The 21,561-nt window shown below is 48.0% G+C and overlaps 1 protein-coding gene across 2 annotated transcripts in view; it reads left to right on the top strand.

Annotated features, from left to right (window-relative positions):
• MYO7B (myosin VIIB) overlaps positions 1-21,561 on the top strand; it is a 78,202-nt gene that overhangs the window by 29,396 nt on the left and 27,245 nt on the right. For both annotated transcript variants that reach the window (XM_055262101.2, XM_055262100.2), the window contains exons 15-23: positions 835-972; positions 3,576-3,728; positions 4,329-4,427; positions 7,248-7,342; positions 17,232-17,316; positions 18,595-18,813; positions 20,057-20,227; positions 20,828-21,037; positions 21,171-21,338. In XM_055262101.2, the coding sequence (XP_055118076.1) occupies positions 835-972; positions 3,576-3,728; positions 4,329-4,427; positions 7,248-7,342; positions 17,232-17,316; positions 18,595-18,813; positions 20,057-20,227; positions 20,828-21,037; positions 21,171-21,338 (1,338 nt within the window). The remainder of the gene's footprint in view (positions 1-834; positions 973-3,575; positions 3,729-4,328; positions 4,428-7,247; positions 7,343-17,231; positions 17,317-18,594; positions 18,814-20,056; positions 20,228-20,827; positions 21,038-21,170; positions 21,339-21,561) is intronic.

Here is a 21,561-nt window from a genome sequence, read left to right as displayed (position 1 = left end):
GATAGATGGATGGGTGGGTGGCTGTGTGGATGGGTGAGTGGATGGATGGGTGGGTGGGTGGATGGGTGAATGGATGGGTGGATGGGTGAATGGATGGGTGGATGGGTGAGTGGGTGGATGGATAGATGGATGGGCAGGTGGCTGTGTGGATGGGTGAGTGGATGGATGGGTGGGTGGATGGGTGGGTGGGTGGATGGATAGATGGATGGGTGGGTGGCTGTGTGGATGGGTAAGTGGATGGATGGATGGATGGGTGAGTGGAATGGTGAATGGATGGGTGCATGGGTGGGTGGATGGATGGATGGGTGAGTGGGTGGATGGGTGGTGAGTAGGTGGATGGATGGGTGAGTGGGTGGATGGGTGGTGGGTGGGTGGATGGATGAGTGGGTGGATGGGTGAACGGATGGGTGAATGGGTGGGTGGATGGGTGGGTGGATGGGTGAGAGGGTGGATGGATAGATGGATGGGCGGGTGGCTATGTGGGTGGGTGAGTGGATGGATGGATGGATGGGTGGGTGGGTGGGTGAATGGATGGATGCATGGGTGGGAGGGTGAATGGGTGCTGGGTAGGTGGAAGGATGGGTGAGTGGGTGGATGGGTGGTAGGCGGGTGGATGGATGGGTGGGTGGATGGATGGGTGTGTGAGTGGATGGGTGGGGGGGATGGGTGAGTGGGTGGATGGATACATGGATGGGTGGGTGGGTGGATTCTTGAATAGGTGGATGCACCACCCCACCTGTGGGGCCTTGGCAGCAACCCTTGCTGGGCTACAGGGTCAGCTGTCCCAGGACATGGCTCCTGAGACCCACTTGTGCTCTGTGCTTCCATTCACAGTCTGCAGACTCAAATAAACGGCCCTCCACCTTAGGAAGCCAGTTCAAACAGTCTCTGGACCAGCTGATGAAAATCCTGACCAACTGCCAGCCTTACTTCATCCGCTGCATCAAACCTAATGAGTATAAGAAGCCGCTGGTAATGACAGGAGGCTGGGGCACAGCAAAGGAGGGAGGAGGAGGAGGCTGATGGCCTCTAGGGTTGTGGTCACTCCCTCTGCCAGGGCCTGGCTAGCGTTAGAGCTGTTACTGCCCCTACCTTACAGGTAAGTACACTGGGGTAAGGCGACCAGAATAGGTCATGTGAAGGTCAGTGAGTGACCTGCAGAACTTTGGGTTGCTGAGACCTCAGTTCCCTTAGCTCCGCCATGCATCTTCTGTGTGTTCTTGGCCTGGCTCTTTGCTGCTGTGAGCCTCAGTTTTCCCTTCTGTAAAGTCAGACTTGCTCCTGCCTGCAGGAATGCACTGAGGGTTGGACATGAGGTTTGCAGTACATGTCCCATATGTAAACCACACTCAACAAAGGCAGCAATCAGTAATAGGACTTTGGAGGCTGACACCACTCCTTTCACCAAGCCCTGCAGAGAGTCAGCTTTACCTGATGTGAGATAGTGAGGGGGTGAGAGCCCACTCCCTGCCCACAAGGGAGTCCCTGCTCCATTGGCTGGGGAGTCCCACCCAGAGGCCGCATATGCAGGGATTCCCCAAACTAGGAGACATCAGCTGAAACAATATAAAATGGTTTTATCCCCATAAGGGAATAAAAATATTACATGAAATTAAATGCTTTTTGGAAAGAATAAAACTACGTGAAATTGAGTTTGATCTGGGTGCAGTAGCTCACGCTTGTAATCCCAGCACTTTGGGAGGCTGAGGTGGGAGGATTGCTTGAGGCCAGTCTGGGCAACATAGCAAGACCTTATCTCTGCAAAAAAATTTAAAAGTATAAAAATTAGCTAGGTATGGTGGTATGTGCCTGTAGTCTCAGCTACTCAGAGGCTCAGGGAGGAGGATCACTTGAGCCCAGGAGGTCGAGGCTGCAGTGAACTATGATCATACCACTGCACTTCAGCCTGGGTGAGAGAGCAAGACCTGTCTCTAAAAAAATAAAATGGGGCTTGCCTTATGAAATCTAGGTTGCATCTTCCTTGAAGGCAAAATAGGCAGATGTGAGATAACCTATCTTGTTCCTTAACTGCTGGGAGAAGTAGCTGGGCTCCCAGAGACCCTTGGCTCGTTCCCACCCTGCCTACCTTGGGAGCTGGGAGCTGCAGGACAGGCGGGCAGGCCTGAGGCTGAAGCTCGGGTGTTGAGAGTGCCTCTGGCTGGGATATCTCTCATTGGTGGCAGCTGCCCTGCTGTGTGGTGTGTAGGGGAAGCCCAGACAGGCTCCGGGTTCAAACCCAGGCTCAGCCCCTTAGAAGCACGACCCTATGCCTCAGGCACTTCATCTTTAAGTTGGAGCCAATCACCGCCACCAGGTAGGAATGTTGTAAAGATTCAGTGAGAAACGCCAGGCCCATAGGAAATCGTCAGTGAAGCACAGCTAAACACTTACCCGAGGCTAAGCTCAGTGTGGCCTGGACCCCACCAGCAGTTGGCGCTGCGGCCCTGCAGGTGGGGTAACAGTGCCCGCTGGTGGGCTTGCCAGATCAGAGGGCATTCCCCAGGGTCCCTCAGAGACTCCTGGCTTGTAGGTGGAGGGGTGGCTCTCTAGAATCCAAGCCATGGCAGAGTCTTGGAACCCCTGCTGAAGCCTGACACCCCAGGGAAGGACATTATGCCATTTCTCTGCCAGTCACACTCGCCTCCAAGCAAAAGACGGCTCAGCTCCCTGGGGCCAAAGGCCCTCCACTCCTCCGCCCCAGCCACTCCAGGTCTTATTCTGACCTCCATCTCCAGGGAGGGAGAGACTAAGTTGATTAGGATATTTTCTGCCTCTGAGTAGATTTATTTTTTCCTTTAACTATTGTGGGGGAGGCACCATGAAACTGCAAGTGCCTGCGGGGCAGCTTTCCACCCCGACGTACGTAGGCAAGGGGTGCTTAAAAACATTTTAAACTGGGCCAGGCACGGTGGCTCAGGCCTGTAATCCCAGCACTCTGGGACGCCAAGGTGGGCGGATCATTTGACCCCAGGAGTTGGAGACCAGCCTGGCCAACATGGTGAAACTCCATCTTTAACTAAAAATACAAAACTTACCTGGGCATGGTGCTACATGCCTGTAATCCCAGCTACTCGGGAGGCTGAGGCAGGAGAATCGCTTGCACCCAGGAGGCAGAGGTTGCAGTGAGCCGAGATCGTGCCACTGTACTCCAGCCTGAGCGACAGAACGAGACTCCATCTCAAAAAAAATAAATAAATACAATTAAAAATTTTTTTTAAAAAAGCATTTTAAACTGGGCATGTGCAGAGGACGTTTATATTCACAGCGCTTCGGGTAGTTGAGAGTGATGGGAGTACTGTGTTTCTGTGGGTGCCAGTTTCCATGCTATGGACTTTTATCTCCTTGACAACACTACGGGTTTTTCAACTACTTGCACTACTCTCTTCAAAATGTAGCCTTACTGAAGTCGCATTTGTTTAGTTCTTCCATCTCTGGAGGACAGTGGGGGCAGGTGGGGCGAGGGGCTGTACACATTGACCTCTGGCTGTGGGCCCGTGCCCGATGGTGGGGTGCCGGGAAGGGGTGTGGCTGGAAAGGGGGCTTGCGCTGGGTCAGCGCCCCGTGTCCACCCACAGCTGTTCGACCGGGAGCTGTGCCTGCGGCAGCTGCGATACTCAGGCATGATGGAGACCGTGCACATCCGCAAGTCGGGCTTCCCCATCCGCTACACGTTCGAGGAGTTCTCGCAGAGGTTCGGCGTGTTGCTGCCCAACGCCGTGCGGATGCAGGTCAGCGCCCCTCGGGGACGGTCACCTCGGGCCATCCGCGGCCTTCCCCTCGGCCTTGGGCACCTCCAGCCCCCAGTACCGAGGGGGTCCCCCGCTGCCCTCCCCGGCCCCAGCCTTGCGATGAGCCCTGTCCTTCCTCCCTCTCTCCTCCTCCGGCCCTGCCCTCTCCCTCTCCCAGCGCCGCGGAAGTGAGGGAGCTTTCCCTGGGGTCTGGGAGAGCTGGCGGCCGCAGCGGTTCCTTCTGGAACATGTCTGTAGTTGTACTGCAGACACGTTCTCTCCTACTGTGTCAGGGAGCCGAGGTATGGCTAGAAAGCTACTGGGGCCCGAGGTTCTTCCTGTCCTGTCTGGAACCCTCAGCCGTCCTGAGGCTGGGCCTGGCCTGGGCCGAGTCCCACAACACATGGAGGCCTCAGGCCCCGAGTTCCCTCCTCACCCCATCCCCTATTCCAGGGTCCCGTTGTGCCTGTGCCTGGGCGGGGGTGGGGGACAGCCCCTGATTGGGGAGCCTGTGGGAGGAGGAGGGAGACACCACCCCCAGAGAGCCGCCGAGGGGTCTCTGCCTCACCTCCCACCAATACCCCCGTTTGGTCTTGGCAGCTGCAAGGCAAGTTCCGCCAGATGACCTTGGGCATCACTGACATGTGGCTGCGGACAGACAAAGACTGGAAAGTGGGGAAGACCAAAATTTTCCTGAAGGTGAGACTCCGAGGAACCAGCCAGCTGTCGGCCTCCTGCAGCATGTGGGCTTGTCAGCTCTTGCACCAGGCCCGGGGTCCATGGTCCGTGTGCCCTGAGCCAACGGCACTGGGCAGCAGCTCAAAGCATGGTCCCCACCCTCAGGGCACCCCTGGATGTAGAACATCACGCTAGGGGACAATGAGGTGGTGGTGAGGGTACTGGGGAGGGCCAGCCCAGCCTGTGGAAGCCCAGGAGGCTTCTCAGAGGGGTATCTAGGGCAAGGCCTGAGGGTGCAGAGGAGGTGCCTTCCAGCCACGGGGCAGCACCCAGGAGCTCAGGGCGGTCTGCCGGTGTCCTGAGACCTGGCTTCCATCATGCTGGGAGCTACATCCTGCCACGCAGACTTCCCCACACTGGGGAGGCCCAGCCTCTGCAGAGCCCGGAGGGCTACTGCTTTAGTGGAAGGGTGCTGTGTGTCAACTCTCCACAAAGTGACTTGTCCTTAGGGGGGCTTGTGCGAGCATCACCACCACAACCTGGATCCCCCAAAATGCGCAGGGAGCTGAAGTCACACAAAGGAAGCTTCGGGGCCCTCCAGAAGTGCCATTTGGGTCAGAGCCACTGAGGAGGGAACCTCCCTGTCCCCTAGCCTCATAAGCCTCGGCAGGCCAGCACAGTGAGAGGGAAGAGGAAGAGCTGGGAGCAGAGCTGGGAGGATGCTTTGCCAGCTTGCCCGAGCCCCCACCCATCCCTGCTGCCCCTTCCTCTTCCCCCATAGTGCCTGCCCACCTGCCCTTATGTGTCCTCAGAGGGACATCCTGGCCCCAGCCCTCCAGTCAGTCTGTCTGTCCATTTGGCTGTGCAGTAGTCAGGCTGTGCTGGGGCTCAGAGGCTAAGATGCGTGGGAAGAAGCAGAGTGGCTTCCAATTTAGTTGGGGAGGCAAGGCCAGCAGAGGGACCATCTCAGAGCACTGTGGGTTTGTCATAAATGGCTCTTATTATTTTGAGGCATGTTCCTTCAATACCTAGTTTACTGAGAGATTTTTAACATAAAGCGATGCTGAATTTTATCGAAGGCCTTTTCTGCATCTATTGAGATAATCATGTGGTTTTTGTCTTTAGATTTGTTTATGTGGTGAATTATGTGTATTGATTTGCGTATGTTGAACCAGCCTTGCATCTTGGGGATGAAGCCAACTTGATCGTGGTGGATAAGCTTTTTGATGTGCTGCTGTATTCACTTTGCCAGTATTTCATTCAGAATTTTTGCATCGATGTTCATCAGGAATATTGGCCTGAAGTTTTCTTCTTTTGTTATATCTATGCCAGGTTTTGGTATCAAGATGATGCTGGCCTCATAGAATGAGTAGGGAGGAGTCCCTCCTTTTCAATTGTTTGGAATAGTTTCAAAAAAAAGGGTATCAACTCCTCTTTGTACTTCTGGTAGAATTCAGTTGTAAATCCATCTGGTCCTGGGCTTTTTTTGGTTGGTAGGCTATTTGTTATTGCCTTAATTTCAGAACTTGTTACTGATCTATTCAGGGATTCACCTTCTTCCTGGTTAAGTTTTGGGAGGGTGTATGTGTACAGGAATTTATCCATTTCTTCTAGATTTTCTAGTTTATTCGCATAGAGGTTTTTATACTATTCTCTGATGGTTGTTTGTATTTCTGTGGGCTCAGTAGTGATATCCCCTTTATCGTTTTTTATTGTGTCTATCGGATTCTTCTCTCTTTTCTTCTTTTTTAGTCTAGGTAGTGGTCTATTTTATTAATTTTTTCAAAAAACCAGCCCCTGGATTCATTGATTTTTTGAAGAGTTTTTTGTATCTCTATCTCCTTCAGTTCTGCTCTGATCTTGGTTATTTCTTGTCTTCTGCTAGTTTTGAAGTTTGTTTGCTCTTGATTCTCTAGTTATTTTAGTTGTGATGTCAGGGTGTCAATTTGAGATCTTTCTAGCTTTCTGATATGGGCATTTAGTGCTATAACTTTCCCTCTTAACACTGCTTTAGCTGTGTCCCAGAGATTCTGGTACGTTGTCTCTTTGTTCTAATTGGTTTCAAAAAACTTCTTGATTTCTGCCTTAATTTCATTATTTATCCAGGAGTCATTCAGGAGCAGGTTGTTCAATTTCTATGTAGTTGTGTGGTTTTGAGTGAGTTTCTTAATCCTGAGTTCTAATTTGATTGCACTGTGGTCGGAGAGACTGTTTGTTATGATTTCCGTTCTTTTGCATTTGCTGAGGGTGTTTTACTTCCAAGTATGTGATCAACTTTAGAGTAAGTGCCACGTGGTGCCGAGAAGAATGTATATTCTGTTGTTTTGGGGTGGAGAGTTCTGTAGATACCTATCAGCTCCACTTGATCCAGAGCCGATTTCTAAATATCTTTGTTAATTCTCTGTCTCGATTATCTGTCTAATATTGACAGTGGGTTGTTAAAGTCTCCCACTATTATTGAGGGAAACATTTTTATATTGAAACAAGCATGGGGCTTTTACACGGTTGAATGCAAATGCCACATGAATTTTGGGAAATAAAACACAACTTCAGGAAAATTGTGTGCCCCCTCTTGAATTCTTCAGAGTAGAAATGAAGGATGCCAGATTGAATTAGCAAGAAGAAAGAGCTAATGTGGGAAGTTCTTGGATTGGGGTGGGAGGTATAGTTGCAGCTCCTGTCTCTGAGCAACATCAAGGTCACTTTGAGGGTCCCCTTCTCTGGCCTGCCCTCCTGGGAGAAGCCTGAGAGATGCTACCTCCGGGAGACACAGCCCTGGCCCCAGGCAGGGGCTGTAGGGTGAGGGTGAGCAGCCCGGTGACGGCATCTCTCCCTTTCCAGGATCATCAGGACACTCTGCTGGAGGTACAGAGAAGCCAGGTGCTGGACAGAGCGGCGCTCAGCATCCAGAGAGTCCTGCGGGGCTACAGATACAGGTGCCGGCCCCACCCCAAGGACCACCCAGCCCACTCCTGCCCACAGTGTCCCCACACAGGCCTGCAGCCCACAAACCAGGATCACATGTTCCTGCTGGGCCCTCCCTGGGGTTACTGAGATCTTCCAATGCCTTCCAACTAGGCACACTGCAGCCTGTGTTGGCCAGAGAATTCGGATACATTATTGGAATGTTTGGAAAAAACAAAAAAATGGCTGGGCGCAGTGGCTCACGCTTGTAATCCCAGCACTTAGGGAGGCCGAGGCGGGCAGATCACGAGGTCAGGAGATCGAGACCACGGTGAAACCCCGTCTCTACTAAAAATACAAAAATTAGCCGGGCGTGGTGGCGGGCGCCTGTAGTCCCAGCTACTCGGAGAGGCTGAGGCAGGAGAATGGCGTGAACCCGGGAGGCGGAGCTTGCAGTGAGCCGAGATTGCGCCACTGCACTCCAGCCTGGGCGACAGAGCGAGACTCCGTCTCAAAAAAAAAAAAAAAAAACACTCCATATGCAAGAAAGGGGAGCTGAATGAAGGGGCAGCCCCGCTCTCAACCAGGGTTTGACGTTCCACTTCAATTATATCAAAGCGTATGGGTTTGGGTTGTGAGGCAATTTGCTTTTGAACAGAAAAGAATCCATGGCTTGCCTGGGTTCCTTGGTCAGTAAGAGGGTACCGCTTACGTTGTAATCCAGGATCAGTGGATCAGCAGCGCTGCTGCCTTGCCCCACCCTCACCTGGGTTCCTGAGCCACCATAGCAAGGGCTGGAAACCCAGGCATGAGAAAGTAGGAGAAGACAGCCAGCCCCGGCAATAGAGAATGAGGGGACAGAGAGCAGGGCAGGGAGCAGAGAGCTAGGGCCCACAGCTAGAGAGGCAGCTCTGCTCCTGGGAAGCCAGAGGCCAGCTCGGGGCCAGCCTCTGGTGCTGCCGATCTCAGGACAACAGGCCGCATCTGACCAAACAGGCCCCCATGGTCAGAGGCTGGCCACCCTGACTCCCAACATTTTAAATTAAACTTTTTGTTTTGAGATTATTGTAGATTTACATGCAGTTAATACAGAGATATCGCCATAATCTTCACCCATTTCCCCCGGTGGAACCGTCTTACCACCAGGATTCCTTCTGCGGCCTTGTTTAGCTACGCCCCCTCCCTCACACCCGCCCCCAGCCCTGCTTAACCCTGGCAACCTCTAACCTGTTTCACATTTCTAGAATGTTGCCATTGCACAAATGTTATATACGTGGAATTATACAACATGCAGCCTGGGGTGGGCTTTTTTCACTTGGCATGTTTCTCTGGAGATTCATCTAGGTTATTGCTTGCATTAATATGTATTTATTTATTTAGTTATTTGAGACAAAGTCTCGCTCAGTCAACAAGGCTGGAGTACAGTGGCACAATCTTGGCTCACTGCAACCTCTGCTTTCCGGGCTCAAGCTATCCTCCCACCTCAGCCTCCAAAGTACCTGGGACTACTACAGGCGCCCGCCACCATGCCCGGCTAATTATTGTATTTTTTATAGAGACGGGGTTTCGTTATGCTACCCAGACTGGTCTCAAACTCCTGGCCTCAAGTGATCCGCCCGCCTCAGCCTCTCAAAGTGCTGGGATTACAGATGTGAGCCACTGTGCCCAGCCAATATTTTGTTATTTTTTATTGCTGGGTAGTATTCTATGGGATGGATACACCACAGTTTGTTTAACCATTCACCTGTAGAAAGACATCTGGGCTGTTTCCAGTTTTTAGCTTTGATGAATAAAGCTGTTATGAACATTTATGAGGTTTTTGTGAGAACATCAGTTGCCATTTCTCTGGGATGTACGCCCAGGAGTGCAGTTGCTGAGTCATACAGTGGTTACAAGTTTTGTTTTTTAAGAAACTGCCAAACTGTTTTCAAGAGTGGCTGTACCATTTTACATTCCCACCAGCAATGTCTGTTTGATTCAGTGTCCCTGCATCCTCACCAGTATTTGATGTTGTCACTGTTTATTTTAGCCCTTCTGATAGGTGTGTGATGATCTCTCGTTGTGGCTGTCCTTACCATTTCCTGATGTGGAACACCTTTGTGTGTGCTTGTCAAGTATGTGTCCCCTCTTTGGTGACCTGTCTGTGCATGTTGCCTGCCTGTTTTCTAATTGGAGTCTTTGTTGAGTTTTGAGAGTTCTTTGTATATTCTAGATACTAGTCCTCTGTCAGCTATGTGGTTTGTGAATATTTTCTCCCGGTCTGTAGGTTGTCTCTTCATCCTCTTAAGAGGGCTTTGCAGAGCAAAAGTTTTTAATCTTGGTAAAGTCTAATTGTCAAATTTCTCTTTCTATAGATCATGCTTCTAGTGTTAAGTCTAAGAACTCTTTTTGTCAAGATTTTCTTTTGTGTTTTTCTAAAAGTTTTTATAGTTTTAAATATGTTACATATAGGTCCATGATACATTCCCATTTTGAATTAATTTTTGTATAGAGTGTGACGCTTAGGTCAAGGTTCTTTTAAATTTTTTTCCTATGGTTGTCTCCCCAGTATTATTCATAAAAAAAGTCTATCCTTCCTTCAGTGAATTGCTTTTACATCTTTGTCAAAACCTAGTGGTGTGAGTCTATTTCTAGGTTCTCTATCCCATTCCATTGGTCGATGACTCTATCCCTCCACAGTGCCACAGCATCTTGTTTATAGTAGTTATATAATATATAATAAGTCTTAAAGCTGTGTAGACTAATTCTTCCCACTTTTCTTCTTCAAAAGTGTTTTAGTTATTCTAGTTCCTTTGCATTTCCATGTACATGTAAAAATAATCTTGTCCATATCTACAAAAAAAAAACCTTGCTGGGATTTTTGATAGTAATAGGCTTGTATAGCAATTTGAGAATTAACATCTCTACTAAATCCATCTTCCAATCCATAAACATGATATGTAGCTCCATTTATTTAGATCTTATTTGATTTCATGCATCCGTGTTTTGTAGTTTTTAGCACACAAACCCTGTACATGTTTTATTGGATTTACATTTTTTTTTAGTAATTGTAAATGGTACTGTATTTTTAATTTTGACATTGGCGTATTCATTGCTAACATATAGAAATATGTTGGATTTTTGTGTGTTTACTTCATATCCTGCAACCTTGCTGAGCTTACTTTTTATAAATTCCTTAGAATTTTCGATGTAGATCTTCCTGTCATCTGCAAATAGGGACAGTTTTCTTTCTTTTTTTTCCAATCCATATGTCTTTTATTTCCTTTTCTTGCCTATTGCAGTGGCCAGAACATCCAGTATTATTAGAGTGGTGAGAACAGATATATTTGCTTTGTCCTTTATCTGAGTGTCCTTTAACACTCAGACTTTAGCCATTAAATATAATGTTAGCTGTAGGTTTTTCATTGATGCCCTTTCTCAAGTCGAGGAAGCTTCCCATATTCCTAGTTTTCTGGGAGTTTTTTCATGAACAAGTGTTGAATGTCAATTTTGTTTTCTGCATCAGTTGATAATGATAAGTGATTTTTCTTCTTTAGCCTTTTAATGTGGTGAGTTACGTTTACTGATTTTTAAATATTGAACCAGCTTTGCATCCCTGGAGGAAACTCCACTCGGTCATAGTGTATAATTCTTTTTTTATGTTGCTGAATGCTGTTTGTTAATGTTTCATTAAGGATTTTTGCATCTATATTCATGAGGTCTGAGTATTTTTTTTCTTTTGTCTTGTCTGGTTTTGGTATCAGAGTAACACTAGCTTCATAAAATGAATTAGGAAGTGTTTCCTCTTCTGTTTTCTGGACGAAATTGTGTAGAATTGATGTGAATTTTTCTTTAAATGTTTGGCAAAAATCTCCAGTGAAAATATCTGGGCCTGGGAATTTTTTTATAGAGAGTTTTTAATTATAAATTCAATTTATTTAATAGTTATAGGAATTATTCAAATTATTTTATATTGAGCAAGTTGTGGTAATTTGTGCTTTCTGAGGAACTAGTCCATGTTATCTAAGTTGTCAAATGTATGCATGTCAATTTGTATTCCCTTATTATCCTCTTAATATCTGCAAACTCTGTAATGATATCCCCTGTGTCATTCCTGATATTGGCAATTTATGTCTTCCCCTTTTTTTCTTTGTCAGTCTTGCTAAAGATTTGTCAATTTTCTTGTCCTGGCCGGGCATGGTGGCTCACATCTGTAATCCCAGCACTTTGGAGGCCAAGGCAGGCAGATCACCTGAGGTCAGGAGTCCGAAACCAGCCTGGCCAACATGGCAAAATCCTGTCTCTACTAAAAATACAAAATGTAGCCGGGTGTGGTGGCAGGTGCTTGTAATCTCAGCTACTCGGGAGGCTGAGGCAGGAGAATCGCTTGAACCTGGGAGGTGGAGGTTGCAGTGAGCCAAGATCGTGCCATTGCACTTCAGCCTGGGCAACAAGAGTAAGACTCTGTCTCAAAAAAACAAAACAAAACAAAAACATTCTTGTCCTTTTCAAATAATCAGGCTTTAGTTTCATTACTTCTTCTCTCATTTTTTATTTTTAATTTCCTTAATGTCTGCTCTTTCATTATTTTCATCCTTCCAAAATACATCCTTGGGTGTATTTTACCCTTCTTCCTATAGATTCTTGAGGCAGGAAATTAGATTATTAATTCAAGGCTTTTCCTCTTTTCTAATGTAGAGTGATATAAATCTCTGTCCTAGCACTGCTTTAGCTGTGTTTCACAAATGTTCACATGTTATACTTTCATTTAGTTCATTCAATTTCATTCACTTTCATTCAGAAAAAAAATTAAATTTTCCTTGAAATTTCCTCTGTGAAATTTAGAAGTATGTTGTTTGGTTTTCAAGTGTTTAGAGATTTTCCTGTTATCATTTTGTCTTTGACTTCTAGTTTGATTTCACTATGGTAAGAGACACACTCTGTATGAATTAAGTTCTATTAAGTGTGTTGAAGTTTCCTTTATGGCCCAAGATATGTCCTCCCTTGGTATATATACTAAGAGCACTTGCAAAGAACATGTATTTTGCTGTTAATTCGGAGGTGTGCTCTGAAAAATGTCAATTAGCTCTTGTTGGTTGGTAGCGGTGTTGAAGTCTATATTGTTGCTGATTTTCTGTCTATGTGTTTTATCAATTGTTGAGACAGTCTCTAATTATAATTGTGGATTTACCTTTTTTTTTTTTTTTTTTTTGAGACGGAGTCTTGCTCTGTCTCCCAGGCGGGAGTGCAATGGCGCGATCTCGGCTCACTGCAAGCTCCGCCTCCCGGGTTCATGCCGTTCTCCTGCCTCAGCCTCCCGAGTAGCTGGGACTACAGGCGCCTGCCAACACGTCCGGCTAATTTTTTGTATTTTTAGTAGAGATGGGGTTTCACTGTGTTAGCCAGGATGGTCTCGATCTCCTGACCTCGTGATCCGCCCGCCTCGGCCTCCCAAAGTGCTGGGATTACAGGCTTGAGCCACTGCGCCTGGCCGGATTTACCTTTTCCATTTCAGTTTTATCGTTTTTGCTTCACATATTTTGCAGCTCTGTTGTTTGGTGAATACACAGTTAGGATTGCTATGTCTTGGTGGATGTGCTTTTCATTATCATGTAATATCCTTCTCTGTCTCTGGTTATCTCTTTTGCTCTGAAGTCTACTTTATCTAGTATTAATATAGCCACTCCTGTTTTGATTGCTATTTACATGATCTATATTTTTCATCCTTTTACTTTCAGCCTACCTATATAACTATATGTTAAGTGAGTTTCTCATAGACTGTATGTAATTGGATCATGTTTTTCAATCCATTCTGCCAATCTCTGCCAATGTATGTCATTGGCATACATTAAATTCTCCCTTAACATCATCAACAGATTCTTGGAAACTATGACTTTCCAAGAATATACAGCAGGTGTTTGAATATCATTGTTCCCTTCAATGTGGTTTCATTATAATGATGAGAAAACAGTTGGTTCCATTACATATCATTTCACTCAAAGCCTGTTTCCAGGAAGGTATCAACAACATTGAGGACTTACTGTATTTAGGCCTTTTACATTTAATGTAATTATTCATATTAGAGCTCAAGTCTGCCATTTTATTTTTTGTTTTCTATTTTTTTCTCTCTCCTTTGCATTTTTATGTTTTCTTTTTCTGGCCTTTCTATGACTTATTTAAAAATTTGTAAGTATTTCATTTTGATTTATCTACAATGTGTTAGAGTATATATCTTTTTTCTAGCTCTCTAAAGTGGTTGCATTAGGTATCACATTATACACATACACACAGAGAGAAAGTATCTACCGGTGTCATCATTTTACCACTTCCAGTGAAGTATAGAAACTTTACCCCCTTTTATGTCCATTTACCTTCTCTCATATGTAATACAATTTTCTTAAATATTTTCTCTACATACATGTAGAATGACATCAGAAAGTGTTGGCCAGGCACAGTGGCTCATACCTGTAATCCCAGCATTTTGGGAGGCCCAGGCAGGAGGATCACTTGAGGCCAGGAGTTCAAAACCAGCCTGGTCAACGTAGTGAAAACTCATCTCTACAAAAGAAAAATACAAAAATTATCTGGGCACGGTGGTGCATGCCTGTAGTCCAGCTATTTGGGAGGCTGAGGTGGAAGGATCTTTGAAGCCAGGAGTTCAAAGTTATGTTGAGCTCATGGCACCACTGCACTCCAGCCCAGATGACAGAGTGAGATCCTGTCTCCAAAAAAGAAAACAAAGAAAGGAAACAACAACAACACTTTCTTTGCTCATCTATAAGAAGCAACTCCTGGCTGGGCAAGATGACTCATGCCTGTAATCCCAGCACTGTGAGAGGCTGAGGCAGGTGGATCATCTGAGCCCAGGAGTTCAAGACCAGCCTGAGCAACATGGTGAAACCTCATCTCTACTAAAAATACAAAAAATTAGCCAGGCATGGTGATGTGTGCCTGTAGTCCCAGCTACTCAGGAGGTTGAGGTGGGAGGACTACTTGAGTCTGGGAGGTGAAGGTTACAGTGAGCCGAGATTGCACCACTGTACTCCAGCCTAGGCGACAGAGTGAGACCTTGTCTCAAAAAAGAAAAAAAAAAAAAAAGTAACTCCTAATCCATTCAAGCTTTATCATGAGATTGCAGCAAATCAGCCACATCTTCAGGCTCCACTTCGAATTCTCATTCTCTTGCTATTCCCACTACATATGCTGTTTCTTCCTCCACCGGTCTTAACCCCTCAAAGTCATTCATGAGGATTGGAATCAACTTCTAAATTCCTGTTAATGTTGATATTTTGACCTCCTCTCCTGAATCATGAATGTTCTTAGTGGCATCTAGAATGGTGAAAGCTTTCCAGAAGGTTTTCAATTGACTTTGACCAGATCTATTAGAAGAATTACTATCTATGGCAGCTATAGCATTATGGCATTTATTTCTTAAATAAGACTTGACAGTCTGAATTACCCTTTGATCCACGGGCTGCAGAATGGATGCTTTGTTCACAGGCATAACAACATTAATCTCCTTGTATGTCTTCATCAGAGTTCTTGGGTGGCCAGGTGAATTGTCAATGAGTGGTAATAGTTTGAAAGAAATCTTTTTTTCTGAGCAGTAGGTGTCAATGGTGGCCTTAAAATATTCAGTAAACCATTCTATAAATAGATGTGCTGTCACCCAGGCTTTGTTGTTTCATTTCTAGATTATAGGCAGAGTAGCTTTAACATGATTGTTAAGGGCCCTAGGATTTTCAGAGTGGTCAATTAGCATTGGCTTCAGCTTAAAGTCACCAGCTTCATAAGTTGCTAATAAGAGAGTCACCCTGTCCTTTAAAGATTTGAAGGCAGGCACTGACCTCTCTATACCTCTCTATTACCTATAAAAGTCCTAGTGGCATCTTCTTCCAATATAAGGCTGTTTTGTCTACATTGAAAATCTGTTGGCCGGGTGTGGTGGCTCATGCCTGTAATCCCAGCACTTTGGGAGGCCGAGGTGGGTGGATCACAAGGTCAGGAGTTCGAGACCAGCCTGGCCAATATGGTGAAACCCCATCTCTACTAAAAATACAAAAATTAGCCAGGCATGGTAGTGGAAGCCTGTAGTCCCAGCTACTCGGGAGGCTGAGGCAGGAGAATCGCTTGAACCTGGGAAGTGGAGGTTGCAGTGAGCTGAGATCGCGCCACTGCACTCCAGCCTGGGCAACAGAGGGAGCGTCCATCTCAAAAAAAAAAAAAAAAAGAAAAGAAAATCTGTTGTTTAGTGCAGCCACATTTATCAATGACCTTAGCTAGATCTTCTGGATAACTTGTTGCAGCTTCTCCATCAGCACTTGCTGCTTCACCTTGCACTTCTATGTTATAGAAGTGGCTTCTTTCCTTAAACCTCATGACTCAAACTTTGCTAGCTTCATACTTTTCTTCTGCAGCTTCCTCACCTCTCTCAGCCTTCACAGAATTGAAGCGAGTTAGGATCTTGCGCTGGATTGGGCTTTGGCTTAAGGAAATGTTGTGGCTGGTTTGATCTTATATCCAGTCCACAAAAACTGTCTCCATATCAGCAAGAAGGCTGTTTCACTATCTCATCATTCATGTGTTCACTGGAGTAGCACCTTCACCTTCAATTTCCTTCAGGAACTTTTCTTTCATATTCACAACGTGGCTGTTTCGCACAAGAGACCTAGCTTTTGGCCTGTCTCAGCTTTGGATGGGCCTTCCTCACGAAGCTTAATCATTTCTCACTTTTGATTTAAAGTGAGAGACATGAGATGCTTCCTTTCACGTGAACACTTAGAGGCCATTATAGAATTATTAACTGGCCTAATTTTAGTATCGCTGTGTCTCAGGGAACAGGGAAACAGAGAAAAGAGAGAGATGGGGCACTACTGGTTGGTGGAGCAGTCAGAACACACACATTTATTAAGTTTCCCATTTTATATGGGTGCAGTTTGTGATGCCCCAAAACAATTCCAATTGTAACATTCAAGATCACAGATCACCATAGCAGATGTAATAATAATGAAAAATTTGAAATATTGCAAGAATTACCAAAACGTGATACAGATATGAAGTGACCACATGCTTTTGGAAAAATGATACCAATAGACTAGCTCAACACACGGCTTCCACAGACCTTCAATTTCTAAAAACGCAATATCTGCAAAGTGCAATAAAGCAAAGTAACATCATAATAAACTGAGGCATGCCTGCATCTCTATATGCACTGAGCTTGCCTGGGAGTGACTCCGCCTCGCCAGAGCCCAGCTTTCAGGTTTTATTCTCCGTGTCTAGCCCTGGGCTAGTGGCCAGAGGAGGGCCGTCTGCAATAACAATGCGGAAGTAAGTTTTATCCCTTTGTAGCTCTTTGGGGGTGGAGGGAATAAGGAAGAATTTTCTGATAACTTAAAAAACTGGACTGTCGGCTGGACACAATGGCTCACGCCTATAATACAGCACTTTGGGAGGCCAAGGTGGGTGGATCACTTAAGGTCAGGAGTTTGAGACCAACCTGGTCAACATGGTGAAACCGTCTCTACTAAAAATACAAAAATTAGCCGGGCGTGGTGGCAGGCATCTGTAATCCCAGCTACTCAGGAGGTTAAGGCAGGAGAATTGCTCCAACCTGGGAGGCGGAGGTTGCAGTGAGCCGAGATCGTGCCATTGCACTCCAGCCTGAGCGACAAGAGTGAAACTCCATTTAAAAAAACAAAACAAAAACAAAAACAAAAAACTGGACTGTCATCATCCACCAATTTGGGTTGCTGATAGTAGATTTTTTGTTCCTAACCTGCCTGTGTGTCTTTTGGTCTGTAACACCTTCTGAGAAAGGATTGTACATATTCATTTTTCCCAATATTTCACTATCCCTCTTCCCTTCCAAACCAGTTTTTCTCCCCCAGAGGCTTTAAACCATCTGGGATTGTTACATGTGTGCGGCTTGCATTGCCCTTCTAGGAGGGAGTTCCTGAGGCAGAGGCGGGCAGCTGTGACCCTGCAGGCCTGGTGGAGAGGCTACTGCAACAGGAGGAATTTCAAGCTGGTGAGAGAGCTCGCTGGGGCGGCTGGGCCCACGGGACCAGCGGGTAACTGTCCAGTGAAAGACAGATTTGTAAAGTTTGTTTCTCTGAATGAGAGACCTCAGGCAGGAAGGATCAAACCATTCACAGACGTGGCATGCAAATTTAAAATGATCAGACCTCAGCATCCCACACAGTCTCTTCTTAGCATAATCTCTGGCCCCATGGTCTATAGGCTTCAAAATGTTTTGCAGAATTTAGAGCATCCTCAGAGCTAGACTAGGTGTCCTGCTCTGGAATGGAATAACTCCTGGCTTTTCCCAACTTGCAGGCAACAAAATAATCAAATGGATTGATTATTCTTTGTTCCAAGTACCTTTTCCTAATTTTTTCTCTTAACCACAGGCATTTGCTAATGAGTATCTGCTCAAAAGAATGAACTAGAGCAACTATGGCTGTGCCCGTGTCACTTGGCCACTTGCTTTTGTCATGGATGTGACTGGTCATGACATGAAATGGTCACATCAGCAAGACTGGCCCAGCCTGCCTGCATTCCATGCCCACCAACGGTATGATAGTAGCTGACCTGTGTGGAGCAGTTCCTTGGGGCCTGTTGCTTCGCATACATCATTTTATTTAATATTAAACCAACTCTGTACATCAAGGAACTGAGACATAGAGGGGTTGAGCAGTTTCCCCAAGAGCATGAGACTAGTAAACCGCAGAGCTGGGATTTAGATGAGGGGCTGTGACTTCCAAGCTCTTAAGCCAACCCGTTGGGCGGGTCTTTAGGAAGCCCAGGGACCGCTGTGGCCCAGCGGATGTTTGCGGCACTGGTGTTCATCCATTTATTACTGCACTTTTACTTTAAAGATGCTCTGAGGGATTTGCATGGCCACAGGCCTCCACACAGGTGTGCTAGCCCGTGGGCAAGTCAGCTGAACTTGGCTGGCAGATGTGGACAGCAGGGCCTCAGGAATCCACTCTCCCATTTCACCCATGCGAAATCCACACGAATTCTCTCCATCCACGGCCTCAAGGAGGCCACTTTATTATTTATGCTATTTCGCAAATGCTTATTTAGCACTTATTTGCACGTCAGGCTCTGGTCTAAGTACTTTACAAGCAATAACTCACTTACTATTCTTGTGTTCATAGGTGTGTACCATTCTAGCACCAGCCCTTTGCCAAAACAAAACTAACTGTGAATCTATCTTGCACTGTCTCCTGGGGAGCACCCCTCTCTGTTTCCTGGGGAAGGCCTTCTTGCCCCTGATCCCACCTCCCTCTTGCCACCGCAGATCCTCGTGGGCTTTGAGCGCCTGCAGGCTATTGCCCGGAGCCAGCTGCTGGCGAGGCAGTACCAGGCCATGCGGCAGAGGACAGTCCAGCTGCAGGCCCTGTGCAGGGGATACCTGGTGCGCCAGCAAGTCCAGACCAAGAGGAGGGCAGTGGTGGTCATTCAGGCCCATGCCAGGGGCATGGCTGCCCGGCGCAACTTCCAGCAAAGGAAGGCCAATGTAGGTGGTCACCTAGCCTCTTGGGCAGGTGGGGCTGGCTGGGGCCCCAGTGGGTGAGGGCAAGAAGGAGTGAGCAGCTGTGTAGAGAGCTCACCAGAGCACTTTGGAAAATCCCCCCACCCCCACCACAAGCCAAGACGTAAAATTTGTTCAATTACTCAAGAGCACAGCAAGGATACAGGACACAAGAGGCAAATTAGCAGCCATCTGGACTGAGATGTAGATATCATGAGAGACACACCCTCCTCTCCCTGTTCAAAGTCAGTTCTACAAGGGCTCTGCAATGGCTGGGGAGCCATGGCCACCACCCAGGAGCACGCAGGGTATAGCATGGGAGAGGCAGCAGGTCAATGGGACAGCCTTAGCCTTAAACCTGGAAGGTGAGCTCCGGTCCCCTCCCTTTCACCTTGGAGATGATTTTTGGGGCAGGGATGTTCAGTCCCCTGGAAGGTGCAGCAAAGCTGAGCCAGAGAAGCTGGGAAAGGCCCCAGTTCCATGGAAGAGAGCAAAGTGCCCTGGTTATTGGGCTGTGTATGACAGCTCAGGGGACAGAAGTATTAATACCAAGGGGAGCTGCTGAGTGTCTGGGGGGCTGGGAGGACAGGGAGCAGGGGGACAGCAACAAGAAAATAACCCCATTTCCTCCATCGAGTACTTGAGACTCAACCTTCACACTTGGCTCATTTGGAAGTTGTGATAAGGCAAAGGGGCTTCTGCTCCATGGATGAAAACTTGGTCTACTAAGCACACTGCTAATACAGTGAACAGGGCAAATGAGAGAATGCACCCACAGACACGTCAGCAGCATGCTTCTGCACCCGCATGCCCCCAGCTGGCCGCAAAGCAGTCTGATCTGTGACTTCGTTACTGCAGTCCCTGGGGACCTGTCCTGGTGGACCCTTGATGCCCTTTGAATGAAGGGACCAAGTGGTACTGAGCAGTGGTTGTGCAGCCAGGTTCCTAGGGGGTCCCTGGAGTTTGAAGGGGTGTCTTAAGGGCCATCTGAGGGTAGGGACAAGCCAGCAACCTCACCTCTCCAGAGCTCTGATTATCACTGGGAAAGGGAAAGCCCTGGCTGGTTGATCTCTAACCACACTAGCTGTTAAAATCTATTGTTTCAGAGCAGAGTATGGATTTGGACAAACGATGGCAGGATGAGGCTTACTTGGCTTCTGGGAGGTGCTTGCCCTGTGGGGTAGGCAGGGCTGGGCCCATGGGTAAGCTTCCTCCACGGGGTATGCAGGCGCCGCTGGTCATCCCGGCCGAGGGGCAGAAGAGCCAAGGTGCTCTCCCCACCAAGAAGCGCAGATCCATCTACGACACCGTCACTGACACGGAGATGGTGGAGAAGGTGTTCGGCTTCCTCCCTGCCATGATTGGGGGCCAGGAGGGCCAGGCCCCACCGCGCTTTGAGGTAACACAAGCCTGGTGTCCACAGTCCGCCCCGGGTGGGGACAGGGAAGCCTGCCCATTCTGTGAACTCAGTCCACCTCTCGGCTCCCTGAGAAGCCAGAGCGGTGGCCAAGTGTGTGCTGCAGCCCTGCTGGTCCTGCACAGAAGAGGGGAGCATGCGTGGGTTCTGTGGTCAAAGCCTTCGAGTCAGGCAGGCTTCCCACCTGCAAGACTTCCTGGAGCCTTCTCCACCAATGCTGCTGGGCTCTCCATCACACAGCATTCCCCGCATATATCTGACCCCACCTGGGCACCCCCAGAGCACCTTTGAAGCCGCTGCTCTGCAGTGTGGCTGAGGAAGCTGCAGTGAGGATGGGGCATGCGGCCAGGAGGGGAGAGGGCAGGAGCCCTGCCCCTGCCCGGCAGGGTGTGTAGAGAGCCCTGTGCTGGCACACGGCAGCCCACCTGAGCCCACTGAATGTGGGGATGGGTGGTCTCCAGCACCTCAGGGAGCGGGATAACGCAACAGCCCCCGTGCTGCCCGGCCTGCTGGACAGCCAGCTGTTAGGTTGGTTGTTACCTGAAAGCCGTGCTGACCCATGTTCTCCCTCAATGGCCGTAGGATCTGGAATCAAAGACCCAGAAGCTGCTTGAGGTTGACCTGGACACAGTCCCCATGGCGGAGGAGCCTGAGGAGGATGTGGATGGCCTGGCCGAGTACACCTTCCCCAAGTTTGCTGTGACTTACTTCCAGAAATCAGCCAGCCACACACACATCCGGCGGCCCCTCCGATACCCGCTGCTTTACCACGAAGATGACACTGACTGCTTGGTACCAGGGTTCACTGGCTTCTAGTGGATCAGGCCAGCCCCGAGCCTGGGGTCTGAGCTATGGCTCGGGGGGAGAAGGAAGGGGCCGTAGTCACCGATGGGTTCCCACTGGGCCTTCTGTCTTGTTTCCCCAGGCTGCCCTGGTCATATGGAACGTCATCCTGAGGTTCATGGGTGACCTGCCAGAGCCAGTGCTGTATGCCAGGAGCAGCCAGCAGGGCAGCTCAGTGATGCAGCAGATCCATGACACGCTGGGCAGGGAGCACGGTGCCCAGGTTCCACAGCACAGTAGATCTGCACAGGCAAGTGGGGGGCAGCAGCGGGCAGAGGAGGGTGACACCTGCCAGGTGCCTACCAGGGCCCAGTCCCTGGGGCAGCTGGACAGGACGGAGAGACAAGACCTGGAGCCCTGTCCTCAGCCTCACCCACGGAACCCAGCCCCCAGGCCATGGTGCAGGCACTTTCAGTGTTGAACCATGCTCAGGAGCTCATGAATCCCCATCCCGGGCTTTTTGAATTATACAG

This window comes from Symphalangus syndactylus, chromosome 22 (genome assembly GCF_028878055.3).
Source record: "Symphalangus syndactylus isolate Jambi chromosome 22, NHGRI_mSymSyn1-v2.1_pri, whole genome shotgun sequence".
In the NCBI taxonomy this organism is placed as follows: domain Eukaryota; kingdom Metazoa; phylum Chordata; class Mammalia; order Primates; family Hylobatidae; genus Symphalangus; species Symphalangus syndactylus.
The sequence above is the reverse complement of the archived record's forward strand: the minus strand, read 5'-3'. Positions and strand labels throughout refer to the sequence as shown.